General features: G+C 35.6%; 1 protein-coding gene across 2 annotated transcripts in view; it reads right to left on the bottom strand.

Annotated features, from left to right (window-relative positions):
* Positions 1-9,921: 9,921 nt before the first annotated feature.
* The window catches only part of Nse1 (SMC5-SMC6 complex component Non-SMC element 1), a 93,951-nt gene continuing 80,190 nt past the window's right edge, over positions 9,922-23,682 (bottom strand). For both annotated transcript variants that reach the window (XM_090407644.1, XM_090407651.1), the window contains exon 6: positions 9,922-12,096. In XM_090407644.1, the coding sequence (XP_090263770.1) occupies positions 11,947-12,096 (150 nt within the window). In that variant the 3' untranslated portion in view covers positions 9,922-11,946. The remainder of the gene's footprint in view (positions 12,097-23,682) is intronic.

Raw genomic sequence — 23,682 nt, 5'->3', positions numbered from 1 at the left:
AGAGATTTTCATATAGTAGAACAACAGAAAGGTGCAAGGACAAGGGACCATCCATGGAAGTTACAAAAGGAGGTGGTGAGTGACAGGGTAAGGAGGTTTTTTTGCATGGAATGCATTGCTGAGAGGGTGGTGAACATGCAAACTATGGATGATTTTAAGGAGTGGTAGAATAGACTGTTCACTAGTGTTGACTTCCCACGATGTTTCTTCAGGAAAATAACAATAATATTTTATACCACTTAGTGGACTTGAGTTTCCTCAGATGACAGGCAGTTTAAATGCAACCATATTTATTGAGATTAGTTTGTGAAGGCAGAAGCAGATTGAAGAAATGGTTCAATGTTTTAAGCTGAGGAAGCAAATGCATTAGTCGTGACATTTTCTGATCAGCAACTGGGTGCTTAGCAACTCTGGACAGGATGGAGAGTGGTTTCAAAAAAATGAATACTATCCTTTACATTTATAAATCCCCCCCCCCACAAAAAAAGAGAAATTACATATTTTTATGTAAGTGAAAATATAACTGTACATAATACATAAAATATACAGTCTTAGTTTCAAGTAATTTATTTAGTCAAAATAACTTAAAAACTTCCTGAAGTTTTTAAGTTTCTTAATGTCATCATGAGTGTCTTGCACTGATCTTTGTACAGTATGATTTGAGATCCTAGCATGAGTCAAACTTAAAACTTTTAAAAATCCCACAATGACAACAACAAAAAAATATTTTGTTAGTGTGCAGCCTTTGACAATGAGCAGAAGACTTGTGTGCAGTCATGCATGTGCACAACTTAGAGGAAACAAGCCGGCCTGGTTGGTTGAGTGGTTAGCGTATCCGCTCTCCAGCCAAGGTTGAATTCCACCATGGGCATGGTGTGTGAAAATACTAGTGGTGGTGGGCAGTAGATGGCATTGGTATAGATGATGATGGTAGTTGCAGTTCATTGTAGTTGGTGGATTGAGTGGTAGAGACAGAGTTGTAGAATAGGTGACCTCCCTCCCTCAATGAGTCTTTGGACTCCTTGGAGGTGTCACATAATAATAATAAAAGGGAACATATGTATATATATACACACATCTACTGCAGCAAAGTAAAGTGGTCATTTTTCAATGGATCTTGTGAGAGGTATCCAAGGCATGGCCTGCTAGTCTTGAGAAGCCATAGTGGTGGCATCAGATGCAGTTTCTGATCTGAGATCGTGATGTTGGCTATCTTGCCCATTTCATCCACAGTAGGAAAGGATGCAGAAGCTGCAAGGTACTTAGTAGGCCACAGACAAACCCAGGGATTGCAGCTGGTCTTCAGAAGAAAAGATTGGGGATGCTAAGTTCTTGGGTAGCTTGAAGGTGGTCACCAAATTATATTTTTAACATCTTGGCCATCTTTTCAGAGGAATCATGAATTGTATGGAATAGTGATAGATTTATAGTCCTTGTTTGGAAGGGGGGGGGGATGTAAAAGGGTTGTGGAGATAGTTTTTTATTATTATTATTATCTGGCAAGAATTGTAGTCATTAGCTTAAAAAAAGGCATTGCATATGTTGAGTTAAGAAGCAAGGTACTGTCTCACATCACACAGAGTAGAATCCAATTAATTGGGACAGCCATTTATTTGGGAGAAATCTTCAAGAACCAAACCACATCACGAAAATTACCAGATTTCTTTGCTAATTTGGGACACAAGCCATTTATTTCAAGGAATATAGAGAGATCAGATAAAGGAATATAGAGAGAAATGGAAAGAACATCCATTTAGGATGGAAAGATATTGGCTACCAAAAGAAGTGAACAGATATTGACGAGAGAGATCAGCGAGGCCAGAGAACAGGCAAATGCGTAATCCCTAAAGTGAAGAGGAAGCTGTTTATTTGGAAGAGGAGATGCACTGAAGATTATCTCTCTGAAGTAATTGCTTGTAAATGGTTAGTTGATTTAAAGTTTACTGGAACAAGGAGTACAATACCAAACCACAGCTTATAATTATCTCATCAGTCTTTGTTCCTCCACGTGTTTTGAGTAATAAATAACTCACCACTCCTCTCACCAATTAAGCTTATACATACATTGTATTAATTTCTAATGGAAATAGTTTCTGGCTAGCGTTAGTTGAATGCACTTGCGTCATCTTTCATGCTGAGCTAACGCCTAATTTGAAAAGTGTAGAGATTTTTCAATGCTCTGTTTTTTGATAATTTTGTTTTTGAATTTAATTTTATAAAACTTTGGATCCTTACTAAGATGCCATGTAAATATTTGTTACTAGCCAAAAAAACTGACTTACTAGACCAAATCAAAAGCCATTCGCACAATACCAGTCATCTTTGTCTGGCTAAGACTGGAATACCAAAATCTATGATCATATGTAACTGCAAAATAAATTGCGAGAATTAACTCGCCACAAAAAAGAGGGAACATTCCAAAAACGAAAACACGAAAGTAAAGATCTTGATAATGAGATACCCTAAATCAATGGTTCTCCATTATACCTCAATGGAGTGTCAGTGGTCCAACGTTAAAAAAGAAGTCAGAGGAGATCTAGCTAAGATGCTGGATCACTATGATTTTAAAGCAATAGATGGTTTGTTCTTGATGGAAATGTAGGCATGATATTAAATTCATGTTATATAAATTAAATGTTTAAATATCAAATATTTTCTAATGTGTTGTGTATTTTGTTTTTATAGGACTACACTGAAGGACAACAATTCTTTGTTGATATTGACGACGAGGAAAATTTAACCATTGTAATTAATTTGAATAAATGATTTGTTGCTAAATTTTTAACTACTAACATGAAATTCACTTAACTGGGCCAAAAAAATCTCAACATATTCCAATTAACCAGAATCTACTGTGTGTGTGTGTAAAACAAACAACTGTTTTGATCTAACACCTGATAATTTCTACTGGTTATGGTATAGTATTTAAACAAATACTTCACATCTGCCAAGGTTATAAAGCAATAATGTGAAAACCATGCTTTAACTGAAGAATCTATAATGTTGTTTTCAACACTCTTTGAGTGTTGAAAATTCTGGCTAAATCTCCACAGTCACAATTCTATCCTAAAAAATTCACTACAGCAAACTATTCCTATGAGTTTGCTACAGTGAGAGCTGACTATTTATTAACAGTTATGGATTTAAGGATGTGTTTTCACAAACTGAATTCCCCAACATATGCTAATTTATAAAACTAGTAGCTTTATCAAGGTAACAATAAAATAAGAAAAATAAAACAGATGAATGTTAGTGGAACATGAAAAGACTTTAGTGTTCTAGTGTCACATTATCTCTCAGGCATCTCTATTTCTCACATTGCTTACCAGTGATTGTTGGAATAGCTAATATCTAAGTACTGCAGAACCTAAATAGGACTTTTCATGAGTTATGCAAAATTAAGCCTTGATTCTCACTTAGCAGAAAACTTAACCTGTTCTTTGAAACAAACAGCCATAAAATTTCTTTGAAATAAGGCATTCTAGTTGCAGATTCAGTCCGCAGAAGTGTTCACAGATGTGAATGCAAAGGTGCACCTGATTCCCCCCCCCCTTCTCTCTCTCTCTCTATTTCAAAATGTATGTCACTATAGTGTTTCCCTTCATGGATTTTTCATGACTTCAGCAAGACTGGGCCTAATGAGGCTTGCTGCAGGTACAATACCTAGATTTTATAAACACTTAGAAAATCACAAGATTAGTAACTGGGTATTTTTGATTGGATAATTAGTATCTTCCAGGATTCTTAGAAGGCTCTGTCATTTTTGAACCAGTCTGTAACAACTTTGAGTTTAGCAAAAAAAAAAGTGTTGAGTGGAAATACTACTGAGATATGGTAAGGATGATATCATTGTATCTTAATATCTGTTTGAAAATCATGGATTTACTGAATATATCAAGTTACAATCTACTTTTAAGGTGAACTGCAGTGCATAAATTGATTATATAAGAATATTATTTGAGTTATTTAGGTACAGTTTTTAGTAAACACGGCAAATTAAATATGGAAATAGACAACAGAATAAGCAAACCTGGTATGGTGGGGAGCCAGCTGAATAAATTTATACGGAAAATGAGAGAAATTAGCCAAAACACTAAACTAGTAGTGTCAAGACAATGTTCAAACCAGTTTTAAGTTATGCATCTAATAAAGAGTTGGGTTAGAAATAAAGCATGACCAAAGATTATAGAAACCACAGATATGAGTGTTCTGAGAAAAATTATGAGTCTGAACAGATGATATCAATGGCAGAATCAAATTAAAAATGAAGACATTAGGAAGCAAGGTGACATTATTAACATCCAAGAATGTGTACACAGGGCTAATTAAAGTGTTATGATCACTTAACAGAATCAGAGAGAAAAGATTACCAAAACAGCTATTTGATGCTAAGATGGCAGAAAAAGACACAGAGGAAGACCAAGATTTAGGTGAATTGATTCAGTCAGAGGTGCCTTAGAAGACCAAAATGTCAGATATAAATGTCAAATATTTGAGTGTTGATAAGTAATAGATTAATTTGGAGGAAAATTGTTTGTAGAAAATTACTAATAATGTAAACTTAATCACGAAGTGTTGTTATAGTAGCCTATACTCCCCCCCCCCATCCTCTTGAGGATAAATATCACGAAATTGATTATACTTGGCAAGAAATTATACTTCCAGACTTTAGGAGTTAATTCCTAGAATATGCTCACTCAGAGTGGGAATTTATTTTATATATATGTAATGTTAAAAAAAGGAGTTGCATTCTCAACAATGAAATTTGACCATAGTAATGTTAAATAAAAAAATAAATAATGTTAAATAGAATAAACAACAGTTTATTCTATTTAAAAATAAATCAAAACATACTCTTTAAAATCATGCAATTATAAGAGTCATTTGTTTTCAAGACAGTTATCTCTTTTCTTTAGAAATTTAGATGAAGCAACTTTTTTTTTTTTATCCTTTAAAACTATATACACACACACACAATACACACAGTTCAAATGCTTAGGTACTATTTTGCACAAGGATGATTAATAACCAATCTAGCTGCATGTTTGCTTATGATTTCATATTTTGTTTCTAATGTTATTCCTCTTTGCTGTTTCTTTGTATTAACATTAGTCTCCATAGTAATACTTCATTCTGGTATACTGTACAGTATTAATAAAGAGATACATTTGAAATAAGACAATGAAAATGAAGGGTGAGAAGCTCTCATCTGCCTGAATAAACAAATATATGTGCAGTAGTACTGTATCGTATGGCTACATGCATATTTCAAATGTCATAATTATGAATATTTAGCATTTATTTAGTGCAATTAATGTTCACATTTCTAATTTTGTTAATACTTGAAAAATAGAATTTCTAAACCTGGAAGTTTATGAAGTGGGATTCTTGTTTTAATCCTTCCAAAGTGTAAGCTAACAGAGTTGGTACGCAATGTATATTCACAAATAGACTTATACAAGATCACCTGGTGATGTGGATTGAGAAAAGAAGAAAATCACTTCTCACTTACAAGGTTTTCAAATAATGAGCATACCGTCAATGTATCACCACCAAAACAAAAGTTTTAAAACTGGTCTGAAACTAGGAGGTATATTAGTCATGGATGGAGATAGTGGAAATACTGGTTGAAAAAGAATAAATGAATACAGTGCCTATCATGTGAAAACAGATTAACAATGTGGCCATAAGATTCTTCCACTCAGATATTAAGTAAAGAAAGATGTAACAATTAGATTAACTAAAACATTCAAAGAGATTTCTAATTCTTGAAAGCTCTTTAACTGGATGAGAGTTTTTTATATATATATATATATATACAGGGTGTTCGGGATAAATTTGACAGTTTCGTAAGGAAAAAGAAAATCTTCTTTGTATCTATTAAATTTAATGAATTGACAAAAAAACATTACAGGCAGAGTTAATTACAATACTATCAACAAGATTTACTCAAAATAACCACCATTAGCATCGATCACAGCTTCAATTCTGCTTCGGAACCCCGAACAAGCTGATGCTACAGTCTCCCTGGGAAGGGCCGCAAAAACTGTTTTAATTTTATCCATTAACTGGGCTTTTGTATTACTGGAAGTGCGATTGGTGTCTTTTTCAACTGCGCCCCATACAAAATAATCCATGGGGTTAAGGTCTGGGGAGTTTGGAGGCCAAACATTTGGACTGGTGAAGTCGTAGAAATTTTCAGACAACCATTTTTGACTTTTCCCAGAGGTGTGGCAAGGGGCCGAATCCTGCTGCCATACATACGGCCTACCATTGGCTACCCTTGTTATCCAGGGCTTGACTACAGTTAGCAACTCCACGAACAAAGCCCGAATTCCAATGCCAGGGTTCTTCAACACCTGTTCCTGCAGATTTACGAGGAATTCTGCTGTACGAACGCAATCAGATCGTCTGCTAGGGATCTTTCTTCTTGCTAGCTCACTCCTCGTGGTGCATCCTGGATAACGCTAAAGAGCTAGAGCGACTTGGCAACCAGACTATCTTCTCGATCTCCTGGTTACAGCACACATGAACTCAAACACACGAATTAGCCCTCTTAAGGACAAGATGACTAGGAATATTGGACCTGTAGTTCGAATTTGTCAAATTAACATTGAGGGTATATGTAGAGCAAAATGTGAATACCTCTCAAAGATTTTATATGACAACAATGTCGACGTTGTTCTTATTCAAGAGACTCACTGTAAGGATGATGATCAGCTCCACTGCAGGGGCCGAATTCCTGGTTACATTATCATTGGAGCCACTTACCATCATGCACAGGGCCTTGCCACCTATGTACGTAATACCCTAGAAGATTCCCACCTCATTACAGCCAGCATTGTCGGCAGCGTTCATCTGATAACAACTATGATAGGGAACATAACCATTACCAACGTGTATAAACCCCCTGCTCTCTTGTGGCCTCCACAAGTTCTACCAGTGCACAACCGCCCTGCGATGCATATAGGCGACTTTAACAGCCACCACACGCTATGGAAATATGCTTCCAACAATGAATGCGGAGAGACTTTGACTGAATGGGCAGAAATTCACAACATGCACCTAATTTTCGATGCAAAAGATAGATCTTCATTCAGGTCAGCAGCTTGGAACAGGGAGTACAACCCTGACCTCTGCTTCGTCACTCAAGACAACAGTGGACAACCGTTACCTACATCAAGAAGAGTTCTCTCCAACTTTCCCCGAAGCCAACATAGACCAATTATATTAGAGGTAGGTCTGCAGGTACCCCTTATCAGATCCATCCAACGTCCCCGTTGGAACTTCCAGAAAGCCCACTGGGATACATTTGCTGCCTGTCTCAACAAATATGTCCGTTGGATCCCTTCAACAAGCAGTAATTACAAAAGATTCGCAGGAGCTGTCTTAGCTGTAGGTAAGAAGACCATACCAAGAGGCTTCCGGAAAGAGTATATCCCTGGATGGGATGATGATGATAGTAATAAACTGTATCAAGAATATCTAGAGTGTGGCGATCCTGACATTGCAGATGAACTCATTCACAGCCTTGACACCAACCGACAGAAGAAATGGACTGAAACAGTAGAAAGACTCAATTTTCGGCACTCCAGTAGAAATGCGTGGAGCCTTCTAAGAAAACTAGGTAGTGGCACCCTGACTGTCGGGAACAATCAGCTATTTCTCCTAACCAATATGTATCACATATTGTCAACATGTCAAGATATACCACCAAGGACAAACAACACTCTTCAAATAAAAAGAGAACTTACATATCTGAAACATAACAGACCCTCTATACTCACGGCCCTTCACTCTTGAAGATGTTAACACTGCTCTAATGGATATGAAACCGGGCAAGGCTCCAGGTTTCGATGGAATTCATCCTGATTTCCTGTCGAAGACAGGCCAAAAAGCTCGACAGTGGTTGGTTTGCTTTTTCTCTGACATCCTCCAGACTGGTAGACTTCCAAAAGAGTTTAAGAGGACAAAAATTATCCCTATCTTAAAACCAGGAAAAACCAACAACAAACCAGAAAACTAGAGACCAATTGCTCTGCTTAGCACCTGCTATAAGCTCCTAGAAAGGCTCATCCTTAATAGAATTGCCCCTAAGATATTAGAACAAGTCCCAGTGGAATAGGCTGGATTCAGACATAAACGAAGCTGCTGTGATCAGGTTCTGTCACTCACCACACATATAGAGGCAGGCTATCAACAATGCCGGAAAACAGCTGTAGCTTTTGTAGATCTTACTGCTGCTTATGACACAGTCTGGAGGCATGGCGCAGTCTGCAAGCTGCTCCGTGCAGTCCCTTGCAAAACAATAGCAAAACTAATGGATAACATGCTAAGCAACTGCCTGTTCCAAGTGTGTATGGACGAGAACAAAAGCAAACAAAGAACACTGGATAATGGATTACCACAGGGGTCAGTTCTGGCTCCCCCTCCTTTTTAACTTATACATCATAGATATGCCTCATACAGCTTCTAAGAAGTTTTGCTATGCTGATGACATTGCTCTAGCCACCAGACACACCAATTTTACTACAATGGAAGATACACTAACAAATGACCTTGAAATCCTAGATGAATACTTCAGCAAATTGGGGTTTCGCCCGAATCCTAGCAAAACACAAGTTTCATGCTTCCACCTGAACAATAACCGCTAACAAAGAACTCATGGTCTACTTCAACCACAAACTGCTACACTACAACAGATTCCCGAAATATCTGGGCATCACTCTAGATAGAACACTATCTTTTAAACCACATCTCATTAACACAGCATCCAAGCTAAAAACAAGAAACATATACTGCAAAAACTATGTGGAACAACTTGGGGTGCCTCAGCAACAACACTTCGCTGCACTGCTCTTGGCCTCATTTTCTCTACAGCTGAATACTACTCACCCATATGGCTGAACAGAGCCCATATGTATTTGGTTGATGCCCAGCTTAACACCACTATGCACCTTATTTCTGGAACTGTAAAATCAACCCCAACCTACTGGCTCCCAGTGCTAAGCAACATCCTGCCTCCATACATCCGCAGATCCAACTTTCTTCTACATGAATACAGCAAAATCATGGAAATCCAAAATCTTCCAATCCATGAAGACATCCCACCCCTAGAAATAAACAGGCTAAAGTCAAGGCACCTTCCAATCTTAACAGCAAAAAATCTTGCAGAGACAAGCTTCACCATGAAGGAGAAGTGGAAAGAGTCCTGGTGTAACACTTCAACAGAGATCTTCCATGAATTAGTGGATCCAACACAGATAACTTCAGGTTTTGACCTACCTTGGAAAACTTGGTCTGCCCTTAACTGAATCCGCACCAACCATGGCAGATGTGTAGACCACCTTTACAAATGGGGCATGATTGCCTCACCCAGGTGCGACTGTGGATCACCCCGCCAGACAATTAATCATATTATAGCAGAATGTGTCCTACATGCATACAGTGGAAACCTGTCAGACTTCATCCGTACTACACCAAGTGCAGTCGACTGGATAATCAACCTAGACATTCAGTTGTAGCCTATTCTTGAGTGTCTCTTTTATGACTGTATTATGTCTTCTTATTGTACATATGTCTATTACTATGTCCATATATATTAAGGATTAATGTAATGTAACTTTTCATGTGTGAGCCATACGCTAAATAAATATTTAATAATATTCAAATGAAGGAAAATTGTGGAAGACTTTTGTCCAGCATGGATTGATGGCTCTCAGTCATGTCAGTAATAATCTGTTTTCACTAAATACAGTGAAATATTTTAGATGGCTGTTTTCATTCTCTGTTGGTGAGACTGTCAAAAAAACATAACCCCTTCTTTTTCTTTAACTCAGTGCAATTATTCTACTTTGGTGTTAAGTAAGAAAAATCTGCAAAATAAAATACAAAATCTGTAACATGAAAGTTTCAAGATAATTCAATGAGATTAATAGTAATGTTGATTTTAATGTAATTTTTTACAAACAGAATTCAGTTCACTATTTAGCTTTTTTTCAAAGTAACAGGAAAATAAGAAAACATATTCGGGGGGAAAATATTAATATAGAAATGCAGTGCAGGAGTTGTTAATAATGGAACAATGAATGACAAGATATGCAAAGTAACAACAAAAAGTATCATTTGATAGGCTTATCTATTTCTCACACTGCTTGCTGGAAAAGATAAAATTTGAGACTGTAGGGTATAATTAAGGATTTCTGTATGTCAAAGAATTAAGCTGTAATTAATTTCTATTTAGGATTCCTTGAAATTTTCTTCTAAATAAGACTAGTTGTTGACTAGTCCATGGAATTATTGGCAGCTATGACATGCACAGATAGATATGATTTTGTAATGTTCCAGTGTTGTAGCCCTGTTTCTCTATGCTTTAATAGGCATTGCACCTTGCATCTCTGAAGTCTTACAACATGAAAAAAAAAAAAAATTTAGTTCTGAAAGATGAGTGTTGTTTATTCAGCTATGTTTCAAAAATTTTGAAAAGGAACAGCATTCTTCCCTCCCTTCTAGAATTTCAAGGTATGTTTTCCTATAGATTGCTTTTCTGCACTAATTAATGCTTTAATTAGTAATATTCAGACAGTTTTTAATACAGTGATCACTCCAATTCATTTTATGCTTAGCTAACTAATACTAGTTATACCCAACAAGCAGCATAAGCTTGGATTCAGAAATTATTCATGAATAAGGATCTTTAACGATACTCAGAATGATACTATGATACACATAACATTCTTATAAACTCAAAAGTATTTATATGAAGTGGACAAAATATTGAGGAAATATCTCATATTATTATGATAATGTACAATAAAGATATTTTACAATACAGGAATCTCTCACTTTACATTGTTTGTAATAACATAATTTTCAAATTAACATGGTTAATAATTGCACTTCATACCACAATTTATTTAACACAGATTAAAAATTTGCTTAATTCCCTCTTGACAAAAACACAGTATTTTTGTATTTTTATATTAAAACATCCTTCAACACAGACTATGGATAAAAGCAAGAGTGAAATAGCAAGTGTGAACAATAAAAAGAAACAAAAAGTTATAATTTTAGAGAAAAATTTGAAATTAACTTACAACATGAAAAAAAAAATTAGTTCTGAAAAACGAGTGTTGTTTATTCACCTATGTTTTGAAAATTTTGAAAAGGAACAGCATTCTTCCCTCCCTTCTAGAATTTCAAGGTATGTTTTCCCATATATTGCTTTTCTGCACTAATTAATGCTTTAATATTCAGACAGTTTTTAAAACAGTGATATATATATATATATATATATATATATATATAATCTTAATTGAAATTAACTGTTTTGAACTAATGCTAACCTTGATCACAGTAGACAAAATTCTGCTGGAATGTAGAATTCTGTAGAACAAAGAAAAAGAAGCCAGGACAAAATTCCCTTGCTGAAATATGTATTTCTCATGAAAACAATTTTCTTTCAAAAACACTTGTATGCATAATTCATGAATACATATTATGTAGAGTTTAATAAACTTTGAATTGTTTCAAATATTTTATCTTTATATTGCAGCAAATGTATTTTAAAAAATTGAGTCAAGATTTTGAATGTCTATGAATGAATTACAATTTTTTTGATTGCTTATTATATTAAATTAATATGTTTTTGCTTAGCATAATGTTTTCACAGAATTCATTACCATGTAAAGTAAGAGATTTTGTGGTAAATTATGTGCATAAATATAAAAATTGATCCATATTCATAGAATTAGATCAAAAATCCTAGGCAAATTGTAGACTTACCATTTTTAATCTGCAAAACAAGATTAAAGTATAAGGCATATATATACCTCTAAAAGATCACAAATTTTCATTAAACTATGAAATTTTTTTTTCCCAAGAAATTAGAATTTTCATCTTAAATGGAACACAACCATTCAAGGGAAAAAATTCAACAACATACAGTTAATTTGAAATTGAAACGTTCTGCACATTATCAACATCATGCATCCACTCAGCTCCACAATTTACGCACTTCTTGTTTTCTATCTGGCTGAAACGCCGAACAGCACAATGATTATGTAATTTTATGTTACACTCATTACAGCTCTGACCCTATTTGAGGAAGAAAAATAAAGAAAAAAAATTATAAATAATAATTCTCTTACAAGTGATTTTATAAACATTGCAAGAAACAGCCTCATATCTTAATCACACACTTCAGTTTTAATGCATATTTTTACACACACGAGGGGAGGATTAAATAGTTCTGATAAACACCTAGAACAAAAATATTAAAGCAACTGATATAATCAAAGTAAAGAACATACTAGTAGCAGAGTTATGAAGGCAATTTATGTTCTTTTGACTCCATGGAGGCACCTTATAATAATAATTATCTTCTTATATCCTCGTATGTTCTTTCTTGTGATTATATCAGAACTTTTCAGCCCCCCCACCCTCGTATGTGTGTGTGTGCATGCGCGTACGTGTGTAATTATAAAAATAATTATAAAAGCAGTAATCTGCAAACCTTAAAATCTGGGATGTGTGCTTGATAACAAATTATAATCAAGTAATTATGTAAAAGTAATCATTATATGCATTACAACAACTGTCAGTAGTCCACAGACTCAAGTACTGTGTTTAATGCAACCTTGGATCTTTTCATAACTATGCAATTTGCAATGGTAATAAAAGAAATCAACTGGTAATTTGAAGATACCAGTTGATTTTGAATAGATTTTAACTTTGTTGCACTAAATAACTTGGAAAATTATTTATAATAAAATCAATTCATATTAAACTTATATTTTTATTAAGATCGTGGCAACCGAAATTATAAACTTATAAATTTTGGTTATAAGCTATCGATGTAGTAAGTTTGGTCAGAGTGTGGTTAGATGATAATAAAGGAGTACATGTGTGTAGAAAATGTAGGGAGAATGAGGAATTGAAGTGTATTTCGGATCGTGAGTGTGATAATTTTGTCAAACTTCAGAATGAAGAAAATAGGGATATGACAAGAAACGGCAAGGGTGAACCAGAGAATTGTGAGAGTGTGAATGATAGTATTAATGGTTTTACAGAGAATAAAAAAGATGAGATAGATGCAATGAGTGAGATCGCACTGTTGAATGGTACGATACAAAGGGCAAAACAGCAGCTAGAGCATATGAGCAAAAGTCGACTGATTGAACCAGCCAATAATAAAAAGTATGACAGGAAAAATAGGCGTATGAATGTGAACATGAACAAAATGAAGGATAGAGTGCTGTATGGAGACTCGTTAGTACGAGGTGTGTTAGTAGAGGATTTGACAAAATCGTACCAACCTGGTGCGACCATAAAGGATGTAACTGAGTCTATTAGAGAACAAAAGGAAAGGGTGAAAGAAATGATTGTTGTGGCAGGTACGAATGATTTGAAAGGAGATAAAATGGAAATGATAGAAGACCTGAATGAATTGCTTGAGGTAGCAAAAGAAAAGAGTGAGAGAGTTAGAATGATTAGTCTTTTGCCACAGTATGACAGTGAAATGTTTAAAAGGAGGGCCATAATTGCGAATGACTTTATGCGTGGGTTATGTATGATGAGTGGTGTGGAGTGAGTTCAATGGGCGAAAGGATCTATATAAAATGGATGGCTTGCATTTGAATGGTTATGGTGTAAGGGGACTTGAGTGAGTGTTGCTGAATTTAGTGGAAATGCAAATTCAGGGAAACTAGATTTATTAAGGGGGGAGGGTAGATATACAGTCCTTAGGGAGGCAGTTGAATGTATGAATGAATGAATATAATATGCCCGAACGAATAAGGACAACAAATCAGAGTGGGATAGTTAATAAAAGGCATCAAGGTACGGTTGGGGCTAATGGGGGTCTTAAATTCACGTACACTAATGCTAGGAGTATTAGGAACAAGAAGGAAGAGTTTTTGGCCATGGTTGGCACTTCCAGACCACAGGTTATTGGTATTAGTGAAACATGGCTGACTGCAGATGATATAGTTAGTGGGATTGAATGTGATGGATATAGTGTGTTCAGGAATGACAGGGAGAATAAAATGGGGGGGGAGTATTGTTGATGATAGCTGATGAGCTACAGCCAAGGAGAATAGAAGTTGAATTGCAGGATAGAGAAAAGAGCACATTTGAGGCCATTTGGTGTGAGATTGTGGCTAGCAGATCTAAATATGCAATTGAGTGCTGCTATAGACCAGGTGATGGAAAAGATGGTGGTGACAGTATACAAAAGCAAATAGAAGAAATGAGTGGAAGGAAGGTAATTATTATGGGAGATTTCAACTATGGTCGCATTGATTGGAGTGAGGAGAGGACACACAGGAGGAAGGAATTGGATTTTATGCGGTTATTAAGGGATAACTATCTGCGAAAGCATGTAATGGAAAATACTAGGGGTCAGAGAGTGCTTGACCTAGTAATTACATCTGAGGATTTGGCTGTAACAGATATGACTTGGGAGGTGGCTAAAGGTGTGGAATTTTCAATTAAGACAGGGTACATGTGGAATTATCAGGCTGGAAAGTATGACAAGCTTAGGAGTTTGATTGATTCAGTGCCATGGCATGTACAACTGCAAGGACTAGAAGTTGATAGTGCATGGAAGGCAGTTAAGAAGTGTTTGCATGAAGCAATGGCTGACTGTATACCTAGAGTCCGAATAATAAATCAAGTAGGGGTTAAATGGATGAATAACACCATTAAGCTTGAGCTGCAAAAAAAGAAACCACTATGGAGGGAATTTAAGGAGAAAGGTGACTGGCAGGCACATGAATGGTAAGCTAAAGAGAATCCTAAACAGTTTTTTAGATAAGTAGCAAGTAAAAGGAAAAATGTACATGGCAGAATGATTTTAAAGAATGCCGATGGTAGGGAGGTAACTGAATCAGTTGATATAGTTGAGTTACTTAGCGAGCACTTTGCAAGTATATATCAACCAGGTGGTGACATTGCAGAAACGAATAAACCAGTAGATTATACGGGAATTATGGTGAATGAAGTGGAGGTGAGTAGTCTATTGCATAACCTCAATGTCAATACATCTGTGGGATTGGATGGTATACCAGCTCGTGTCATACGAGAAGCAGCTAAAGAATTGTCAGTACCCTTGACCATTTTGTTTAATTTGAGTCTCGAGTCTGGGTTAGTTCGAAGAGGGTGGAAAGAGGGGAAAATAGTTCCACTGCATAAAGGTGGTTCCAAGACTGCTGCTGTTGTAAATTACCCACCGATTAGCATATCAGGAATCATTGTCAAGGTCTTAGAGAAATTAGTCAAGAAAAGAATACAGGATTGGATAGATGAAAATGGGATATTGTATGGGGGACAACATGGTTTTGTGAAGGGTAGATCATGCCTCAGTAACTTGCTCATGTTTTATAACAAGGTGACGGCTGAACTGGATAAGGGTAATGGGTTTACAGTGATACTACTGGACCTTGCCAAGGCCTTTGACAGGATACCACATGGAACCCTAATCAGTAAACTGGAGCAGATGGGGATAGATATAGGGTTGGTGAGATGGATAGGAGGGTGGTTGAAGGAGAGATACCAGAGAGTGGTTTATTCAGGAGTGGAGTCTAAAAGACGGCTTGTGACTAGTGGTGTGCCGCAGGGCTCTGTTCTTGGACCACTGCTTTTCAATTTGTTCATCAATGATATAGGAAAGGATTTGAGAGGAAGTGTTCACTTGTTTGCTGATGATGCAAAGTTGGGTAGAGCAATTGTGAGTGCACAGGATGTCAAAATTTTACAGGATGATTTGGATAGTTTGGAGGACTGGGCAAGGAAAAATGGATGTCAATTTAATATGGCAAAGTGTAAGGTTATGCACTTTGGGGTGAAAAGAATAGCAGCAGTATATCGCATTGGTGGAACCATACTCCAGGAGATTGATGAGGCCAGGAATTTGGGAGTGTTGGTGGATAGGGAATTGAAGTTTAGGGGGCACATTGCAAAAGTGACTAAATCAGCTCATCAAATCACTTGGCTTCTGAAAAATACTCTAACATGCAGAGACAAACAAGTCGTTGTTCCTCTGTATCGAGCCTTGATAAGACCCCATCTGGACTACTGTGCCCAGTTATGGGCACCAGAGTTTCTTCGTGATGGGGAGGAAGTGGAGAGGATCCAGAGACGAGTGACCAAGATGATAGCAGGTCTATGGAATGAACCTTTTGAGAATAGGTTGAAGATTTGTGGGTTGCAGAGATTGGACGATAGGCGAAGGAGGGGTGATATGATTGAGACATTCAAATTACTGAAGGGTTTCTATAAGATTGATCCAGAAGATATTTTTGAAAATATGACTGGTGGTGGAAGGACTAGGGGCCATGCATTGAAGCTGGGTAAGAGCGTGGTTGACAAGGGTGTTAGAGCTAGGTTTTTTACTTGGAGAGTGGTGAATGAGTGGAATAAGTTTCCAGAGTCTGTTGTGGGTGATACGACCGTGAATGAGTTCAAGGCAAGGTATGATAGATACTGTGTCAATGTCGAATAGTTGTTCTTGACATGATGTTAGGGCCTCCCTCGATGAGTCTGTCGACTCCTTGGAGTTGCCCGGAACAATAATAATAATAATAAAGGCTAAAGCGTTTTCTAAGTCGAAAGAAAAAGTCTTAATATGATTAAAAAAATATATGATTAGAAGCAGTTCATGATTTAAATAAAGGGGTGGTGAGGGTTATGTGAAAGATGCAAACATAAGTTTCATGATTTCATATGCTACTATAAATACAGTATCATATCAGATAAGACATTATTCAATATCGTTTTGTGTTAAGAAGTAGTACTTGTGTTATTGCATAAACATATAAGTACTGCCACCTCAGCATCCAAGAAATTGTGTTCTCTTGGATCAGGGTTTACTCTACCTCTGAACTACATTCTAACACTATATAAATTACAAATCCATCATATAATTAAATGAGCCGCTCACTTGCCAAATCGATTAACTCCATAAAACAAAAAGTGGAGAAAAGTGATAAAATAATATACATTGTTTTTTAAAATTCCTTTTAAAATATAAATTCAAATAAACATTGTAGAATGCATTATTGCAGATGCAGCTTTTATCTAACGACATATAAAATGTATAAGATTTTTGCGTGACTAAGGGAGTTAATCGATTTGGCAAGTGAAAAAAAGTAATAACATCAAATTCAGTCTTCAAATTATTTTTTTATTACAGAAAAACTTCATTATCATACATTGTTTATTAAAGATTTTTTGCAAAAATGAATAATAATATCTGTTCTGTTACTGTTACAATTATTATTATTAGTTTGTTTAACTTGATTCATCAGCAACATAAATGATGTCTTCTTCGTCAACTGTATTTGAGGTCCTGTCATGTCGATTTGTTCTTAAGTTTTTATAATAATCATGTTTAATAGGAGGAATGAATTTCAACAGGTCCATCATATCTTTCCTCTTGTCACAGTTCTACCTGTAGGATATAACAAAGGCTGGTCTGCATTTTTCAGACCTAGTGGTCTACCTGCTACAGATTTTCTTATATTAATGGCATGAAATCCTGAATCTTCGTTCAAGTCATATTTGAATTGTATGACGTGGGGTTTCGACCTTTCTAATTTTATCCAGTGCATTTTAAGCCAATTTACTGGTAACCCTGTAACTGTTACTTTTCTGTTAATGATAGAATTTTTCTAAAGGATTTGTTGAGAAAAAATCCTGATGAGTCATTTGAACCACATTAAATGGTGCTTTCTTTTTACTGGTTTTGATTATATTGTACCAATCATCTGGTGAAAAAATGTTTTGAATTTTTTTTCCCATGTGATTCGATAATGGCAAAATTTGAATCTTTAGGCAAATAACTATGACCATTTACAAAAAATTTCATTTCAATTGACTCAGCTCTTATTTCTGTACTTTGAACCAATTTCAATAAACTTAAGACAGTTTTGATATTTCTATTTTGTCCAGTACATGAATCTGAATAGGTTATTATTTTTTCATAATTTTTAGCATAAGTCTTTATATACTTTATTAGGCATGATGAAATTTCCTGAGACCCATGAGATCCTTCAGTTTCTGGCTAAACAAACATGTGGCTTATATTTTTATTAAAATTGTGCAACCGAAATTATAAACTTATAAATTTTGGTTATAATAAGCTACCGATGTAGTAAGTTTAAGAAAGGCTAAAGCTTTTTCTAAGTCGAAAGAAAATACAAAAATTTCTTCGGATGCTGCCATTCCATATGACTACGAGCCTGTTCAGCCTCTTGTGAGCATCCTTTTCAAGTTTTGCCATCCGAATCCCTCACTATCTGAAGACTGAATTTTTATTTGCAAAGAATCACAAGTTTGGCATGTATCTTTAGACGGTTGCTTGAAATGTAAATTAAATTTAGTGGAGAATACCTTGTCGTAATATTTTTCTTTCGCCGGTACTATATCTTCATCTTCACATTGCACGATGTACAGTTCGTACATTTTCTTAATATTTAGGTCTGGATTTAAATATTTTTGTCTTGGATTGTGAGCTCTTGTGTAGTGACTAGTGTAGGTGGGAAATGAGTCTATAAGTAAAATTATTTAAATTAAGGGATATTACATCCCATATTGTTTCATAGCCGAAAAAGAAACTCAGAGTTTCATGCCAAATATAGAAACTATATATATAAAGTTCGGCGAGCCCAAACGTAAGCAAATACCTGGAAAGTGCAACACATAACCCATTTGGTAGTGCAACACTGAGGCAACTCATAGTAAGGGTGGAGCAAGCTCTGATCACTATTCTTGGTATTTACCCATAATGTGAAACCCAGCTCCTAGGAGCTGTATTACTGTTCTACATTATGAGAGAAGGTCACTACCCAGACCAGTTTCAACCTTTATTGAGGTCTCATCAGTGAAGCTAGACCTAGATAATACCCAGTTTGTGGCGAACAGAGCTTATATGAAGCCTTTGGCTCTTCATACATTTAGTGAGTCTGTATGTTTTACAACACGTGTGTCATAGATTTTATTGCCTGGAACATGGCGACAGCGACGATCAATCAAAGACGAAACTTGTTTTTTACAATAATAGTCATATATTCGTCTGTCACTTATCTGATAAATATCCTTAAAATATTTTTTGCAAACATAAATATCATTTTTTCAGCTATTTCGACAATAATGTGAAAGAACGTGATCTTGGCATTTTACTGTTATCCTTTGGGTGATTTCTTTTTATTTCGTTAACTTTAATACAACCTCTTAAAAAAAATATTTTGCTCAAGCTGACTGTCTAAATTATAAAATGCCTCCATGGCAGCTTTCATCTGAAGTAATTTTTTCATTGCACTTCCTTCTGACGACATCAACAAATGTTTTTGCAGGTATTAAATTTCCCCTTCTATTTCTGTATTCCAAACTTTTTATTCTTCTATGCTTTTGGACATTTCAAGCCCATTTATCAGGATTACAACTTCTTTTCCGCCCAATCAAATTATTTGTTGTAATGTTTTCACTGCTACAATCAGATGACAAATCCAAAGAAACACATAAACGTTTTCTTGAGCTGAGCTTTCTGCCAATAAATCATATTGAAGAACCATCAGATTCATCATTTTTCACATCCAAATAAGTATTATTAGTCTCATCCATCTTGATATTATAACGGTATAATTTTTCTTTTTTTCTAAAAACAACTGACACTAAAATTCACAAGTACTTACTTCTACGGCATCAGTTAATCAGTTAGACTGTAACTGATTAACACGTTTGCTGCCAACTACGAGTATACTCGTAGTTGGTATATGAGCTTCATAAGCCAACTACGAATACACTCTTATGTCGATTACCGCCGGCTTCGAGATTATTCGTACTGACCTTGAAGAAGTGAAAGAGCTTGGCGTGTGGTAACAAACTACGCCCGAGGAGCATGGCAGCAAACATGTTAATTATTTTACTTTTTTTGTGATGAGACAGCACTAAACAATTTACCGTTATCATCAAGTACTTGCTTCTGTATTCGAACTGCATTATTGCAATGATTTACATTAGGTTATGGAGTTAATTAGATTGGCTTCTGAAATAAATTATTTATTATTCAATGGCTAACAAAAATTTTGTCATTTAGTGGTGTTAATCCTTATTATTAGGGAAATTTATTATGAATATAAAAAGTTAGGAGTCAATCAAGTGCTTTGACACTAAAATTTAAAAAAATTCAAAACGTGGAGTTAATCGATTTGGCTTTTGAATGGCTGAAATACTGTTCTGACATTTAGGAAGATGCCCCTAAGAGTTCCCTAAAATTTCTTAACTCAGCACAGTAGAATTAGATTGATCAATTTTTATTTATTTATCCGTATGGGGTTCCCCCCATTCCTCAACTGTCCCTTAGGACTGGTTGAGCCTCTCCTAGTGGGAGATTAAATATGTGTTTTATGACTGTAGATCCGTGTGTGTGTGTGTGTGTGTGTGTTCATGGGTCATTTGCAATTTGCTATGATTTTTCATGGGAATTAATCCTAAATGAATATTAATTAAGTATTCTGCAAAGGATTATAAAAGATTCAAATGTTATAGTTGCACCATGAAACTAGAAGTGTTTCATAGTTCAAATCCTTTTAATGGTTCCCTGAGGGTCTCACAGAGAATTCTAGGCTACTGTCCTCAATTGGTAGTTATAAAAATTTGTAATTCCTGAAATGCAGATACAGCATTACTGTGATTATAGTACAGTTAAGTTTGGTTTAGCTGGGATTATTGCAGAAGCAACCAAGGTTACGAGGGCAATATATTATGTTAATTGCATGTTTTCTGGCCAGTTTTCCACTTAACAGGATGAAAAACCTGAGTCCCTGAGAGGAAAAATCCTGCCTTCCCTATGAGACTGCTTAATCACCTTTATTATAAATTATAATTTTTTTTATAAATATTATATTATAAATATTAAAAAGTCGTTATAAATATTTCTTGCATCCTAGATAGGATTCAAACCAATGAGTGATTAGCATATCTGCTTTTCAACCAATAAGATGCAGGTTCAAACTTTCCACAGACATGGATGTTTGTGATCATCTTTAGGTGGGAGATGAATTTCCTTGCCAAGTGCAAAAAATAGCTCCATGTTTCCAAGTTCCATGGTTAGTCTCTATAGCAGGGTTTCTGGACTATGTAAAAAAATAAATAAAAATATAAATTAATAAAAATTGAAAAAAAAAAAAGAAAAAAAAATCCTTAGCCCACCCATAGTGTGAATGTGCTATGGCTTTACAAAAACATGTCATTAGTGAACAACAATGAGAGGCATTTAGTTATAAATGCCTCCTCCCAACTACCTTTGCACACATGTAAACATGCAAAATGCATTATATGCCATATATTCTAATGGTGATATTTGCACTTTCTAGTTTGTTTCTGTTATCATTCTGTTCTATATAGTTTGGACTATATACATACCAAGTTTCATTATATTATCTTCAGCAGTTGATGCTTTAATCATATCTGAATACAGATAGTTTAATCACATAATATAGTAATATTGCAATACCAAGTTAAAATAGCAGGTACAATAATTAAAGGTTGGATAACCTTTATGTCATCAGTGTCAAATTCTTGATATGTATCCTTAAGGGATGCACAAGTTATGGTGCACAGGTCTCTTAACCCTTGTCATGAATGGACAGGAGGGTTAAGAGAAAAAGGAATGTACTGATATTCTTTTTGAATATTGGAGGATGTCTTTGGGAAAACATTTCTTGAGGAAATTTGTTCCAGGGAATAGAGGAAGATGAGTAAAAGAGGAAAAACAGGTTTGCAGTTGCACTAAAATTATGTTGGACAGTTACTGCTTAAGTATAACAGGCTTAGTGAGGAATGAAGGATGCCACTTCAGCAGAACAGTATCCACGGAAGTATCTGTAGAAAAGACAAAGTAGACAAAGCAGACAGATCATGAGGAAATCATCAATAGATGAACTATACTTTGGGACGGAATCAAGAATATTTAAGGAGATTACTGACAAACTACTCCAAACACAGGATAGTATTCTATCATCATCATCATCATCATCATCAAATTCCTGCCATGTACCCTCAAGGGGTGTACAGGATATGATAGTACTACATGAAAAAAATTACATCATTATTAATTTCCTATCTACAATTTTCCTCCAAATCAGTCTGTTACTTGTCAAGACTCCAACATTATCAGATCTTATATTTCTATCGTCTAAAGCACTTTGTATCGTATCAATCCACCTATATCTTGGCCTTCCTCTGGGTCGTTTTGCTGCCACCCTGGCAGAGAACACTTGTTTTGCTAATCTTTCCTCGCCCATTCTATTTAAGTGACCATACCACCTGAGATTAGCTCTGCTAACGCATTCCTGGATGCTGACAATGTCAAGTTCTTTCCTAATATCCTCGTTTTTAATATGATATTGCCATTGTTGCCATCTGTTCACGCCTATAATCTTTCTCAGGACTCTCATATCTGTGGTCTCTAGTCTTTGGTCAAGTGTTTTACTTCTGACCCAGCTCTCAGATCCATAAGTTAAAACTGGTTTGAACACTGTCTTGTATACAGCTAATTTAGTGTTCCGACTAATTTCTCTCTTATTCCATATGAATTTATTCAATTGACTTCCCACCAGCTTTGCTGATTCTGTTGTCTATTTCTATATTTAATTTACCATCTTCAGTAAAAATCGTGCCTAAATAGCTGAAATGTTTTACTTGTTCCACAGGTTCTCCATTCACAACACAGTTGACATTTTCAATGATTCTGCCTATTTTCATTGTCTTTGTCTTTTTATTGCTGACCTTCATACCATATCTATTACAACAGCTATTCAATTTAGTCAGGGAATCTTGCAAACCTGTAGCAGATTTATTTAGAAGTATAACATCATCCACATAAAGCAAAGAGCTGACATTAACATCTCCAATTTTGATATCATGTTTAATACCACTTTTCTTCATAATGTGATCCATATAGATAATGAATAACAGAGGGGATAATGTACATCCTTGTCTCACACCAGATTTAACATTAAACCATCTTCCTGTACTTCCTTCAATTCTGACTGCTGACTTACAACTCAAATAAAGACTAAGTATTGCTTGGTATAATGCCCCATTCACACCATATAACTGCAGCATATTGAATAGCTTCTCTCTTGGCACCTTGTCATATGCCTTTTCCAGATCGACAAAACTTAAATACAGATCTTTGTTATATTCCCATGCTTTCTCGAATATTTGTCGTAAAGTGAAGATCTGATCCTGACAGCCTCTATTTGGCCTGAATCCAGCTTGTTCTTCACCAAGCTTTTCTTCCACAATTCTTCTCAACCGTTTCTCAAGTATACTTGCATAGATCTTGCCAGGAACACTCAGTAGAGAAATACCTCTGTAATTCTCACATTCAGTTTTATTTCCCTTTTTATATATGGGTACTATGAGAGCTCTACTCCAATCATCGGGAATTCGTCCCTCTGTCCAGGCTTTCTGAACTATGCAGTGCAGCCACTGTAATACTCTTATACCACCATACTTCAGCATTTCAGGTCGAATATCATCTACTCCTGCTGCCTTTCCACATTTCAGGCCTTTGATGGCTTTTTCTACTTCAAGTATGGATATGTATTCCTGACTGCATGCCTGGTCAGTGTTTTTTACCACTGTGCTGTCATCACTGCTTGTTTCATTTAGCAG

This window comes from Typopeltis vanoorti, chromosome 2, assembly GCF_054136105.1.
Source record: "Typopeltis vanoorti isolate ZY-2024b chromosome 2, IOZ_Tvanoo_1.0, whole genome shotgun sequence".
NCBI classification, from domain to species: Eukaryota; Metazoa; Arthropoda; class Arachnida; order Uropygi; family Thelyphonidae; genus Typopeltis; species Typopeltis vanoorti.
This window is presented reverse-complemented; position numbering and strand designations above follow the sequence as displayed.